Genomic DNA, 12825 nt, shown 5'->3' with positions numbered 1-12825 from the left:
GTTAACTTTTGCTGAAGCTCACCACGTGCTATGTGGAGAACTAAACGTGGCCACCCCTGTTACAAGGCGGCCCCACTGAGTGCCCGGCCATAACACGCTTTGGCAGGCCTCAGTCTGCCAGGTAACAAAAGGCTTTTGAACAGCGTTTTGCAGAGCACTTCCTTGTCCCTCTGCCTGCCTTTGTGCCCCTGCTCTGGGCTCAGCGGTTCCCCTGGGCCGGGAGCCGTGGCCGCAGCCCCCGGGGCCGAGCTGCCCCCCGCGCCCGGCCGCGCTCACGGCCCCGAGGTGCTGAGCGGGGCTAAGCTTGCTTCCCACACAGTCTAACGCTTCAACAAAACGAAATGCTGGCGTTCTTAAAGCACTGAGTAACCCGGCCCGTTGTGTCCAGGAGGGAAAAATTTCTCTGTGTGAGGAAGGCTCCGCGTCTCCGGCGGGGACGGGATGGCTGCGGCTACCGGCAGCAGCCACGAGGAGGCGATGAAGCCCCGGGGGAGGAAGGATTCGTGCCCGGGGCTGCGGAAACTTGGCGGCTCGCGAGACAGCCGAGCCCGGGTTCTCCTCTCTCCTTCGCGGTAATGCCCCAGGCACACTTAGTTTGATAGGATTTGTTGCAAGAATCCGAGCAGTTACAGCCAAAAAAAACGTGAACGGCCTCTTGGCTCCACCTGTTAAACTAGTTGAAGAATAGGTTTGCCAGCTGCTGAAGGCCCCTTAAATTTGATTCTGCCACGAGTACAGAAAAGACAGAGTATCATCTGTGGGAAGGGTGGCAGTGATTGATAGCTAATATCATGAGAAAGGAAATAGTTCAAAGGCTGTGCGCTAACAGGTCTATCTAGTGAAAGAAGCCTATAGGATGTATAGCGCTCCTCTCTGTAGCCCTTGCTCTCATAGGCTCTAACACTGCTTTTTATTTTTCCCTGGCTGGGGTTTTGGAGGGTTACAATACCACAGGGAAACAAAGGTTTGCCAATTCTGCTGCAGGGAATGGTGTGCTCAAAGTGCAGGGTGCCCACCTGCCACCTGCTTGGAGGCCACCTCCCGTCAGCCAGCGCCTTATCCCGAAGCCCACCGGGGATCACGCTGGTGAATGGGGTGCCCCAAAGTCAGGGAAGGTGTTTGGTGCTTAACTGAGCTCGCAGGTACACGGGTCAGGGGGCTTCAGGTGGGACAGGGGCTGGGGGTGCCCCTTGGCTCCACGGCCAGCCTGCCTTGCTGGGGCAGGGTCAGCAGCGTTGGGCTCACGGGACAATGTGGGGACCTCCAGGGCTCACCCAGCCCTGGGGGGAGACCTCTGGAGGGGGCTGCGGGGCTGCCCTGTGGGGCTCTGGCTGCCACCCACCTCCACGGGGCTTGGCAGTGCAGGAAGGTACAAGTCAACGGGGGGAAAAAGCTCAAACCACAATTCTGTAACACTTGCTTTATCCAGAGCAAAGATTTATTCACTGAAAAGATTCCTACATACCCAGAATTTTATTAGCATAGAGTGCACTTCTGTCTTTTTTTTTTTTTTTTGCTGGTTGCATAAACTAATACAGAAACTGTTATTAATACTAACAATTTTTAATTAATTTAATAGCAATTCTGGAAGACACTCAGTTGATAGAAAATATAAAAAAAAAATTTTTTACTGTACAAAGTTTACATCACATTTGAAAAGAAAACGTGTCCATTTTCACCATATTACAGACTCCATTTACATTCACTACTGACATGTGGCTATTGTAGCAGCATTGTACAGCCAGCTTCACATTTACAACTCTAAAATGGTACAGGCTTACCGTGCTTCACGCCCTTACACCAGCACACGAGGAGACAGTATATGTGACAGTACAATGCGACCGAGACCGAATGACTGTCGCTTGGTTTGCAACATAGTAAGGGGTAAGAGCTTGACTTTCTTCACAGCTGTACAACTCCACTGGTTTTGTTTGACTTTCGTGTGTATCACACCAGCTGATTAAAACAAATATTATCCCAGAGACAGTAATCGGTCCCTGCTCTCTGAATACTGGGTTCAGGAGGCTGGGTTTTGCTTTCAAGGGCAATTTGTGGGAGTTGAACGCAAATCCAAGGAAGGGTTGAATTTGGATCTCAAATCTCATGATTTAAAGACACATTTTGAAACCCTTCCCTGGAGCAGCAGGACAGGAGTCCCACCACCGGGCACTGCTCGGCCGGTGTGCAGGGATAAGCCTCCTGTTGGCGTTCCGCACGCCTCAAAGCGCAGCACGAAAGGACGTGAGGTTTTAGGCAAGTGGCTGTGCTGAAAGCAGGGGACCAGTGCTGCTCTTGAACTACACCTGCAGGCAGTCATAGGAAAAACAAATTTTCTGTATGTCTTTTAATACTATTGTTTTGTTTTAAGCTGGCTAGTCATCAGTGCTGGCTGTCCTTCCAGCCAGTCACCTATTAAGAGTGAGGAGGATATATTGCTTTCTCAGCAGTGCGCTTGCACATGGCCGCAGCAGCGCTACCACTGCTGAACAGGCGAGGAAAGGTCGCGTGTTTGGGAACGGGGGCTGCTGCAGCCAAGGGAGGGCTTCAGCCCAGGGGTCTGCCTCTCAGTGTCGCTATGATGCGCGTTCCTCCCCACTTTTGGGGGGGTCGTGCCGTTGTTACTTCAGCAGCACTTGCTGGGAAAACAACCTCTGTTTAAGCCTGTGACACAGTATTATTGTGAGAGAGCAAACAGCAAATCTTGACAAGAAGCAGGTGGTGTAGGTTAGATGCACAGGGCACATGGAAGGGGTTGAGTTGCTTTACAGTGTGGGAGGGAGGAAGGAGGTTGAGTACCACAATGCCACACCTGGCTACCACCAAACCGACTTTTTGTTTTAATTTGAGACACATCTTAAAAGTCACTGTAGCACAATATTTCTAAGAGAATATAACTGGCTTACGCATATAGCAGGAGTGAAGCTCTCTGCTCAACAGAACTCAGAAGTTTTTTGCCACTTAATTTTCTATGAAAGTCAGCCATCTGTAAAATAGCCAAATTGAGGGCCTGCTACTTTGCATGCTTTATGGAGGACTTCAGAGCTCTTCTCCCTGCAATCTTCATTTCAAATCCTTGTAATGATGGCGAATGGTATAGAGGAGGTGTGTAACGTACTAGTGCTAAGTGGGATAATGCATCAGTCACCTTAAATGCGGTAATAATCTGTATCCTTTATAAGCTGCATATTACACACTGGAGCATGTGTTTTGTTTTATGTCTTAAAATTTACTTTTGAAACAAGTCTGAGCTGCTGGGTTGTAAGGTTTGTGTTGTGCTTAGTTTTCCCCAAAACTACGGTTTAGTCCTAAATGCCTTAAAACCAACAGCTTGCAAACTTACATGACCACCTCCAGGAGTCAGTCAGAGAGGACACAGGGGAGAGAAATGGATAGCTTTTACTCGTGTCTTTCTTGCCTCTCCCTGGAGCTCTGGAAAACATCACTTGTTCTGCAAATGAGGTGGTGATTGGGACAGTAAGCATCTAGTCTGGCTGAGCAGTGTTACATTTCCAACAGTGCTGTTAGTTCAGGGGACTAGAATTTGCTGCGCCTGAAACTTGGGAAGAGGAATTTGGCAGCTGGGAGCTTGCCTTCCCCGCGTGCATGGAGCTAAACCCGGTCTTGGCAGCATGTCAGCACCCTGCTCTGGGGGGCGTGATAACCAACTCCCCTGTAAGAAGTAGATTTGTATTAGTGTAACTTAATTCAAGGTAACCCAGAGCTTGAACCAACCCTGCTGAAACAAATCACAGAGTAATCACAAACTGAATAATCAGTTTGGCAAAATCACAACGCAATGGATCAATTTTGCCTTAGTGAAAGGAAAACATAATTTAAAACTTCAACACCTTGTACGAGATGCATAGCTGTTCTGAAAGAAGCCAGTTCCACCTGTCTTCGGGAAAACAAATATTTTGAAGGCAAAAGATAGCTCTTATTTACACCACAGACGCAAGAAGGAACTAGAAATAGGTTGGTTTCTTTTCAGTGCTTTTTGAATGGCTGTAGTTAAACTTGATTCACTGTTTATTATGTTTTAAAAAATATAGTTCACACAAAAGTATCATGTAAACATTCTTTAAATAACTGCTGGTGCTCAGGCAGAATTCAGACTTTGCAAACAACACAGGCCTGTGAACTGATGGTCATGCGGCTTTCAGCTGTGGCTGCACCAGTTTCGTAGCTTGGAAGATTCAGTGAAGGTTTCTGATGCTTTGTGTAAGTAGGTAGACAACATTATCACAAGACAATTAAACACCACGCTATATCTTTTGATTACTTGGTTCCAGGATTCCCAAGCCAAATCTTTCAAAACGCAGGACAACTTTGCTACTGTTAATGCTGAAAAGAGGGGGGAGGGAAAGGGAAAGAGCTGTTTATTTTTGGTTCCTTGTTGTTTTTCCCCCATAAAGCTACAGTCATATAAAAAGAAATTAAATGGGTTGGATGCTGGTCTCATACAACTTCAGATCATCCCGCAAAGCGTTTTAAGAAATTAAGCAGCAAACCTGTGAACTTAGTTATGCTAACCTCATTAGTGAAAAAACAACTCAAATGGGAGAAGCAGGAGACTTTCATAAATACCTAAGGTGGGTAGAAGCCTGACACCTGTTTTCAACACGCTTTTGCTTTCCTTGAAATAAAGAGGGAAGGAAAAAAATTACTTAGCTTTTGTTTTGGTTTGACTGGGTTTTTTTTTTTTTTTTTTTCTTGTTTTTTTAAGGGAAAGGAAGGGTTTTGACAAGGTACATCAATCATTTCAAAAAACCCATTTGCTCCTCTTTATAGACTGTAGCAAGTGAATAAAGATGTCTTTTCCTTCACCCTTAAGCTGTTAGCATAGCTATAAACATTTTCACTTCAAAATGCCTTCTTACACATATGCACTCAGGTGACAGCAAAGCAGACAGCCTGAATACATTCTTTTCAGCGTTGTGTGCAAGCATCTGACTTTCTAAGAGAATAAATATGTGCATGTATTTGTCCTCACTGAGGACAGTAAAAACCTCTCTGGTTCCTGCTGCTTACCCTCCTCTGTCCCTATCCTTTCCCCTCAAAAAAAAAAATTCAAAATCATGAATTAGTAAGGAATGAAAAAAGATCTTTTCCAAAAAGGCACATAAGTGTGTTACCTGCAATTCTGCAAAGCTCCTAATGCGAAGTCAGGCATTTTGCTGAACAGAGGATGTAAACATGAGCAAACCATAGAATTCAAAACTGGATTTGCAAGGGGAGGAGAAAGAGGGAAAGAAGGGCTTTCCTCCTCTTTTGCACAGCACTGTAGCTGATCTCAGCCAACCCCCGTGGGCCAGTTTTGGGCACCACTGGGGGCCTGTTCCCAAGTAGGCTAGGGGACTGCAATCTGCCCCAAGCAGAGCAAGGACCATCTTTCTTTTCACGCAAGAACTACCCTTGCGCCCCCTGAAAAGAACTGCCCCTCAGGTCAATGCAATGCTGGGTCTCATCCCACAGGAGGACCAGCGCAATCTGGCCCTTGAGTCAGGGTGGTTTGCAACACAAGTGAAGTGTTCACTTGTCAGCTGTGCCTTTGAAAAATGCACCTGCTCTGTTTGGTCACAAACCCCAGCCCTGCACTAAGGCTGACACGCACCACCTCAGACTGCAGCTAGGAAAATGCACCCTTCTGCCTCGCAAGACCTGGGGGACCTGCACATCCCGCCCGTGTCGGCAAACCCCCGGCCTGCTGGGCAGGACGCCCGGCCCTCCGCTGCGTGCACCTGGTTAGTCAGAGAGCAGATCACTAGGCCCTCTGCAGGAGGGAGCTACAGCCCGATGAAATGCTTCAGAAGTGAGAGATGGCCACGTTGTTAGACAGTAACTTCTTGCAGACAGTTGTTGTTATTCAAGCTAACAGCCCACACCAAGCAGAAAAAGGCAGAAAAGGAGAATTCGGATAAAGTGTTGATTATGTCCATGGGTTAATTTCGTGGTTTGTTTTCGCTTTTTTAAATGGAAGGTGATTGTCCAAGTTGCCGGTTAGGATGCAACAGATGGAAGCATGCAAGGTGGAACCCATTATTGCACCAGTAGCTACAACCTACAGAGAAATATGGGAGGGAAGGGAAAAAGACACCGTGAGAGTTAGTCTTCAGTTATTTAAAGCAAGCCCTTGTGAACTATTATAAAGCTTACATCAGAATAAAGCGTGGGGTTAGTGCAATATTTCTCAAAAGATTGGTTGGAGGAGATGTGAACGTGTCTTTACTGGGTTTTGAATCTGGTCTCTGGCTGACGTGGCTGTGGAGAGCCTTCCAAGTGTGACCTGAATGTGATGTACTTTGCAGGGACTAAAAAGCAACTGAGCTGCCTGCATTTTCATTTCACTGAGCACTACTTCAGCTGTCAGTGTTGATATGTAATGCTGACGCTTAAAGTAATTCTCCCCTGTTACATGCTTTGAGCAGAGAAAAAGTAGTAATATATGCAAATGTACAGGAAGCAGTTGCAGTAGGAGGGGGAGGGTCTGCGTCTACCCAGGCAAAAATAATTAGGGTAGCTGCTCTGTAAGGCACAGTTCCACAAGCTGTTCAAGAAGAACTCCCTATGGAAACACTAATCCAAAATAATCACTTGGCAAATTACTCTGGAAATGAGCACTCTCATGAACTGACTGCCCAAATGGGAAGCATTACTTCAAGTTAATTTCCAATGTGCTGTTAGAGGACAATGCAGGGTTGTGTGACTGCCTGCATGGGAATGTGCAGACACCTTGGGCTCTGTCTGGTCAGCCCTGTCTGGTTAGGTAGGAGAAAAGATGCCAAACAGCCAGAGTTAATGATCCAGTGTAAGTGGATCTGATAGTATGGAGAAATGAGGGCACGAAAGCGTTGCCACACAGAACCATCGTGTTGGAGGGCACTGTGTTTCTGTAGAAAGGGAAAAAAGATTAACAAAGGACACTGCGATATCATGCAAATCTCCTGGCAAAGAAACGGTTGTTATAACACCATTTGAACACCGTGATCCTCCTTTGAGACAGGGGAGAATTAGTTTTAAAGAAATATAAACATTTCTTTTTTTTTAAAAAAAAAAAAAAGAAACTGTCACAGCTGCAGCAGGATGATTGAAGGGAATGGGCAGTAGAGCTGAAACGTGCACACCTGAGGTAGCCGGTATAGACCTGGCCACCACAAGCTGTGCCTGGAAGTAGTTTGGCAAGCGCGTGGGTTTTGTGGAATGAGCGTTCCTAGGGGAAGCACGAGGCCATGTTCCCATTTCTGCCAACTGGAGTTTGTTTGCAGACCCTGCTGCGTGCCCAAAGCGAGGCTGTACAGCACTGGAGATTAGGCAACGGACATAAACGATCAGTTTGGTGTCTGAGGTGGGAATTTCAGTCTCTGGGCTCCAGAAATTGTATCTGTTTTGCTTCCACTAGTAGAAGTGGAGCTGGGATCCATTTTTGTCTGACTGACAGGTTATTCGTGACAAGGGAGACTGAAAGTTTTAGGCCCCATGGCTTTATGCCCATCTATTCTGAACTGGAATGAGTTTTAAATTCTGGTCTCGTCTATAATGACAGATGTCACAGGATGTTCAATCAGGTATTTTTGAGGAATCTCTCCCAATTTTGACAGTTTACAGACGCTTGATCTTACAACACTTTTCTTCCCCAATTGCAACATCGATCCTGACTTTGAAAATATCATGATCTGACAAGGATTTATCTGTCAGCTCTTGACTTATCTTTCCTTGGTCCAAACCTTGACATGAATCCAACCTGGAGATTCACTCCAAACACAACTTGTTCCTAGCTGTCAGTTCACTGCATGTGCCAAGCAATTTAGAGATACTCGGGATGATTAGCACCTACTTTGTTTTTTCTCCAGGAATCAATTACACTGATGCTGTAATTACTAATGCTGCATTTCTTTATCTGCCTGTGCGAACTGGGGAGTCTTCCATAAAGGGGAAGGAAAGGGAGGGAAGTCTGTTTTTTTTCCTATACGTCCCTTTAGGAGGGTTACAAGGTGGTGACCTTTCTCAGTCAGTACCAGCCATTATGGAGGAAATTCTAATCACTTTTTGGTCAGTGTGGGCCCTTTCTGATGATGTTGGTTGATACTTTCTGAAACCAAACAAAGCTGGATAAATGATCTACAGGAGGAGGGAGGTGAATATGTTGAAGTAGGAAATTATCTGTCTGAAGTGCATGCAAATTTCATTGCATAATACCCTAGGTAACTAGAAAAGCAGAACAGCATGCAGTCACTCTGCTACTGAAGGGCTGACAGACCCCAGGAAGGCAAAATAAAGCACAGGAATTACCAGTTAGCAGTTTCTGAGCAGCACAAGTATTCTCAACAACAGCAGATACTCACTCAGCAGACTTCCAGAAATGCCCTGGATGGGAGAGACGACGATTCAGTTTTGGCAGTTTTTCAAGCATATCCATGAGGACAGTGAAGCTAGGTCTCTCACTGAGATCAAATGACCAGCATGCTGAGAGAATTTCCTGCAAAGGATATTTCAGGCTCATTATCTCCTCTTAGTTCACATGTCAACTGTTCAGACCAAGCAACTGACTGAGCAGTGTGATTTGTGGGAGCCCAGCTAGAGCTGCTTTTTAACAGACGTTTTGGACATTCTAATAATCAAACAGTCTCCTGTGTACCAGTGGATGCCCACTTCTGTATGACAATAATGGGAAGAGACTTGGAATCCAACCAGCCTCATTCTAACCTGTTCTCTCTCCTGCCCTTTATCTTTAGAGTTATAATAAGAGTAAAATAGATCCCTTTAAGCAGCTCCCTCTCTTCCAGCATCCCCAGTGAACAGCTGTTTGGAAGGACTCCTGCAACTGATGTACTTACATTCACTTCTTTCCCCAAACTGACAGTTGCAAGGACTTGTTTCACTCCTTCGCCACTTCCAATCTGCCAGATGAGTGCCTCTGCAGGCTGGTTCTTGAAGGGCCATTCTCTTGCTTGGAGCTCATACCACACAGTCCTGCAACATCAACAGACAAATCAAGGCTTTGCCCGCTCTTAAAGAGAATGATGCAAAACCCTGACACAGTCCCAATTACTTCAGATAAGCTCTGGAAGGTGTATAAAGCTGTGCAGCAAATCCCTCCCAGCCTACCCACCTCCCTATCAAACTGTCCTGCCCACGTCTTTTGTAGTGGGTGAGGAAAACGCATCCTAGCTACAATCCCCACTCTGAGAGAAGAGGACCACTGACTGGCAGGGCTCAGGTCTGTGCCATATCTCGTTTCGCATGCTCCCATGGTACTCTCAGGTATTCCTCTCTTACCCAAAGGCATAGATATCTGCAGCTTTGGAGAAAGGTAGCTTGTCTTCATCTTTGCCAGGGGCCATCTCACGAACAATTTCAGGGGCCAGGTAGCACAACCAGTCATGAGGCAGCTTCAATTCATTCTCCCTCCTGAGTTCAAAAGAAAGAAGCCATAGTGAAACACTTATGTAAAGCAAGAAGCAGCACATGGCTCATATCTGTGCTTTGCCTAATGCCTTTATTTACTGAAATGTTTTGTTTTGGCTAACACTTTCTATTTTTCTAGACATATTAAAAAAACATGCAAGTGTTGGCCTGACTCTACAGATCACTGTTGGGCTTGAAGTTATTTTTGTTCAGAGTCTTAGTTCATATATAACTTTCTAGCTGTGTGCTACTGGATGTGTAGAAAGGACTCTGCTTGCAAAAAAAGAAGTGCAAAACATTTTTAAGTACTAAAGCAATCAACACTCCTCATTTGTACTGTGTAATGCATCAAAATGTTTCCTTATTTGATCATTACTTATCACTCTAGAAGTGGACCAAAGCATTGAAACCTCCACCTACCTTCCTTCCTGAACCACACCTGAAATCCCAAATAATCCAAAGTCAGTGATCACAACTTTTCCATTATCATAGAAAACATTCTTGGATTTCAGATCCTTATGTACAATCCCCTTGGCGTGAAGATAGCCCATGCCCTAGGAAAAAGTTTATATTCAGAGATGTCATTTTTTTTTTCTTATTTACAAGCCTCTAACTGGGCATGCTTTGCTTTCTAACACACATTTACTCCAGAATAAATAATGAATTTTAAGTGGGGACACAGCAACTGTCTGACTTATGCAGGAAGGGTGCAGGGAAAGTCTGCAAGGAGATTTTAGCTCCGTGCTCATCCTCTGAAATGCTTTTCATCCTCTACATAGTAGGGCTGCTGGAAGGGTACTCTTACTTGAAGAGCATTAAGCACCCGTGGACTCACAATTCTGAAGAAGTCTGTATGCGTAAGAACAATGAGCAACTGACACAAGCTTGCTCACTAAAATCACAAGGATACTTCTTCCAGGAAGAAAAACAGCAGAAATGCTGCTCAGTTCAGCAGAAACACTGAAACAGCTTTAGAAATGTTACTTCAATTGAGCAATACTGAATGCAAGCACTGGAAGACTGTGCAACGCTGGGGGAAAATAACGTTTACCTCAGAATGCATTAACTTAGGAAATGTGTCATGCATTTCTTCATGGTTCCCCTTACCAAAATTCTCCCTCCCCTTACTAGCAAGCAAAAGGTCTATTTCTATCCTTTCAGGTCCTTAGCTTACTGCCCACTTCTCTTTATCCAATTTCAAGTTTTTCCTGCCACAACACGCTGTGGCAAGTTACAGGCGTGGCTACTGAGATCTACTGAACAACCCCAGCTGGGCGTTCTCTAGGCTCTTGCTGAGGCACTACTCACAAAGCAGATGTCTCTGTTAGCAGGATGTACATGCTTACCTTAATGATCTCCTGTGCTATCTGCCTGGTTTTATTAATATCCAGGGATATCTTGGGGTCCCTTACAAACGAATGAAGTGTCCTTCCTTTGCAGAAGCTACAGAAAAGAGGAACAGTCCTGAAAAATGCCTTTAAAACATTGGAGGCAAACAAAAATCAACACTGAATGCTCAACTGGTTTTCATATGTTGATAGAATCCCACTCCTACTTGAACTGCCGGGAAATGCCATTTCAAAGAATTTTAAGGGCCCAATTGATTTACAGCTGTATGGGTGTACACACGTACAGGTGAGCCACCGTTAAAGCACATTCAAACATATACAACAAATGCTTAAGTATTTCTTCAGAGGCCCAGTTCTTGCTATGCTATTCTGACAGCTGCAGTCCAGTTTTCAAAACCTGAGCACCTGCTTCTGCTGGGGCTATTGCTCAATTAAGCAGGAAACTTCCTTTGGAATTGACAACTAGAAATGAGTAAGTACCTCCTTGCCAAACTATGAGTGGCATCCTGTTGGCCTGACATAAATTCAGCCTTCATATGAACATCCCCAAAAGCTGTTATCTAGGGGCTAAATAATCCTAATATCAACAAAATACTGAAAACAGAAGAGGAGAGAAAAATAGTAATATTCTTGCCTAATCGGCAAGTGTCTCTAAAAGGAACAGAAAAGATCAATAACTGTTGTATTATCAACCTCACATACTGTTTTATTGCCACTGTGCTGAATTGGATGCATCTGGAAGTAGATGACAGAGGAACAGCTTGTTCCAGATTTTTTATATATAATTATTTTAAACTATAATATATTCATATAATACCATACATACTTTATTTGTTATGCAAATATATAATTTATATAATTATAGAAATGTATTCTATATTATTACTATTAGCAGTAAATAAACATGTATAGTAATACTGAAATACGGTGCTATATCCTCACCTGGTGATGATTGCTAAATGAGGAGGGTTCATGCATGCTCCCATGAAAAGCACCACATTCTCATGCCGGGTCTGTCTGTAATTCATCACCTCCTTTTTAAAGAGCTTGAGATGATCCTGATTGTTCCCATCTATCTCCAACAGCCTGATGGCTACTTCTCCATGCCATTTCCCCTTGTGAACCTTCCCCCATCGCCCTTGGCCGATAGGATCCCCTAGTTCAATCTGTTCAAAGGGAATGTCCCATTCTTGCAGGTAGACGCTGGTCTGGCTAGGTTTGCGATAAATCATCCCTTGCAAGCGTGGCCGCCTGTTTGGCAGATCTTCCACCTCGTCCTCATCATCTTCGGGTTCTGATTTATTACTCTCTGGTTCTTCCACCTGTGTATAAAAAGAAAAGAAACCTGTGCTGAGAGTCCCACCTGAGGGACAAAGCAGCCTACCAGCCAGTGACAGAGGCTCTTCTGAGAGGACTTCACGGGGTTGGACGTACATACTCGACTATGGCTCAAAGATGTGCTTCATAGGACAAAGCCATTTCAGAAAGCTACAAAAGACATCTTCTGTATGTCCGTGTGCTGGTGAAGACACGAAAGGCTTTATCCCATTGAGTTAAACTTCTAGAACCAGCACCAACATCTAGGGGCTCAACGTCACTCAGGATTTGGCCCTTCAGTGAATGAAAAAAAGCTAGAGACCATTCCAAAACGAAGCCTCGAAAACCACTTCACTCTCCAAATAAATGTGGGGTGGTGATTTTTGAGTTTGTGGTGTTTCTTCTTTTTTCTTATGTTGCTGTTGGTGGTCGTGGTGTGATTTTTTTGTTTGGTTGTTGTTTTGTGTTTTTTTTTGAGATTACTAAAATTCTCTTGTTAGACTTGCTCCAAAAAAATCAGTAAGCTTGACACAGAATCCAGTAATTTGAGCTGAAATCATTGATTCTATCTCTATTGGTTTACCCATCCCCAAAGAAGCCCATTTCAGTGTCCATACTGCCAGTGGAACGTGTGCTTAGGCACTAAAGAAATCACACAATCTCATGGATTGTGCTTGCAGGATTTACCATGAGCTAACCTGAACACTGGAAGCACCTACACATGCAGTACTTCCAGATTTGAGGTCTGCAGAGTACT

The 12825-nt window shown here is 44.8% G+C and overlaps 1 protein-coding gene across 2 annotated transcripts in view; it reads right to left on the bottom strand.

Moving 5' to 3' along the window:
- Window positions 1-1416: 1416 nt before the first annotated feature.
- The window catches only part of KSR1 (kinase suppressor of ras 1), a 67621-nt gene continuing 56212 nt past the window's right edge, over window positions 1417-12825 (bottom strand). For both annotated transcript variants that reach the window (XM_066979824.1, XM_066979825.1), the window contains 7 exons: window positions 11694-12073; window positions 10749-10845; window positions 9823-9956; window positions 9274-9405; window positions 8832-8967; window positions 8340-8473; window positions 1417-4341 (listed from right to left, as the gene is read on the bottom strand). In XM_066979824.1, coding sequence (XP_066835925.1) covers window positions 4263-4341; window positions 8340-8473; window positions 8832-8967; window positions 9274-9405; window positions 9823-9956; window positions 10749-10845; window positions 11694-12073 — 1092 coding nt within the window. In that variant the 3' untranslated portion in view covers window positions 1417-4262. The remainder of the gene's footprint in view (window positions 4342-8339; window positions 8474-8831; window positions 8968-9273; window positions 9406-9822; window positions 9957-10748; window positions 10846-11693; window positions 12074-12825) is intronic.

The sequence above is a fragment of the Anser cygnoides genome, chromosome 18 (assembly GCF_040182565.1).
Source record: "Anser cygnoides isolate HZ-2024a breed goose chromosome 18, Taihu_goose_T2T_genome, whole genome shotgun sequence".
Lineage (NCBI taxonomy): Eukaryota > Metazoa > Chordata > Aves > Anseriformes > Anatidae > Anser > Anser cygnoides.
Note: the sequence above shows the minus strand (reverse complement) of the source record. Positions and strands in the feature narration are given on the sequence as shown.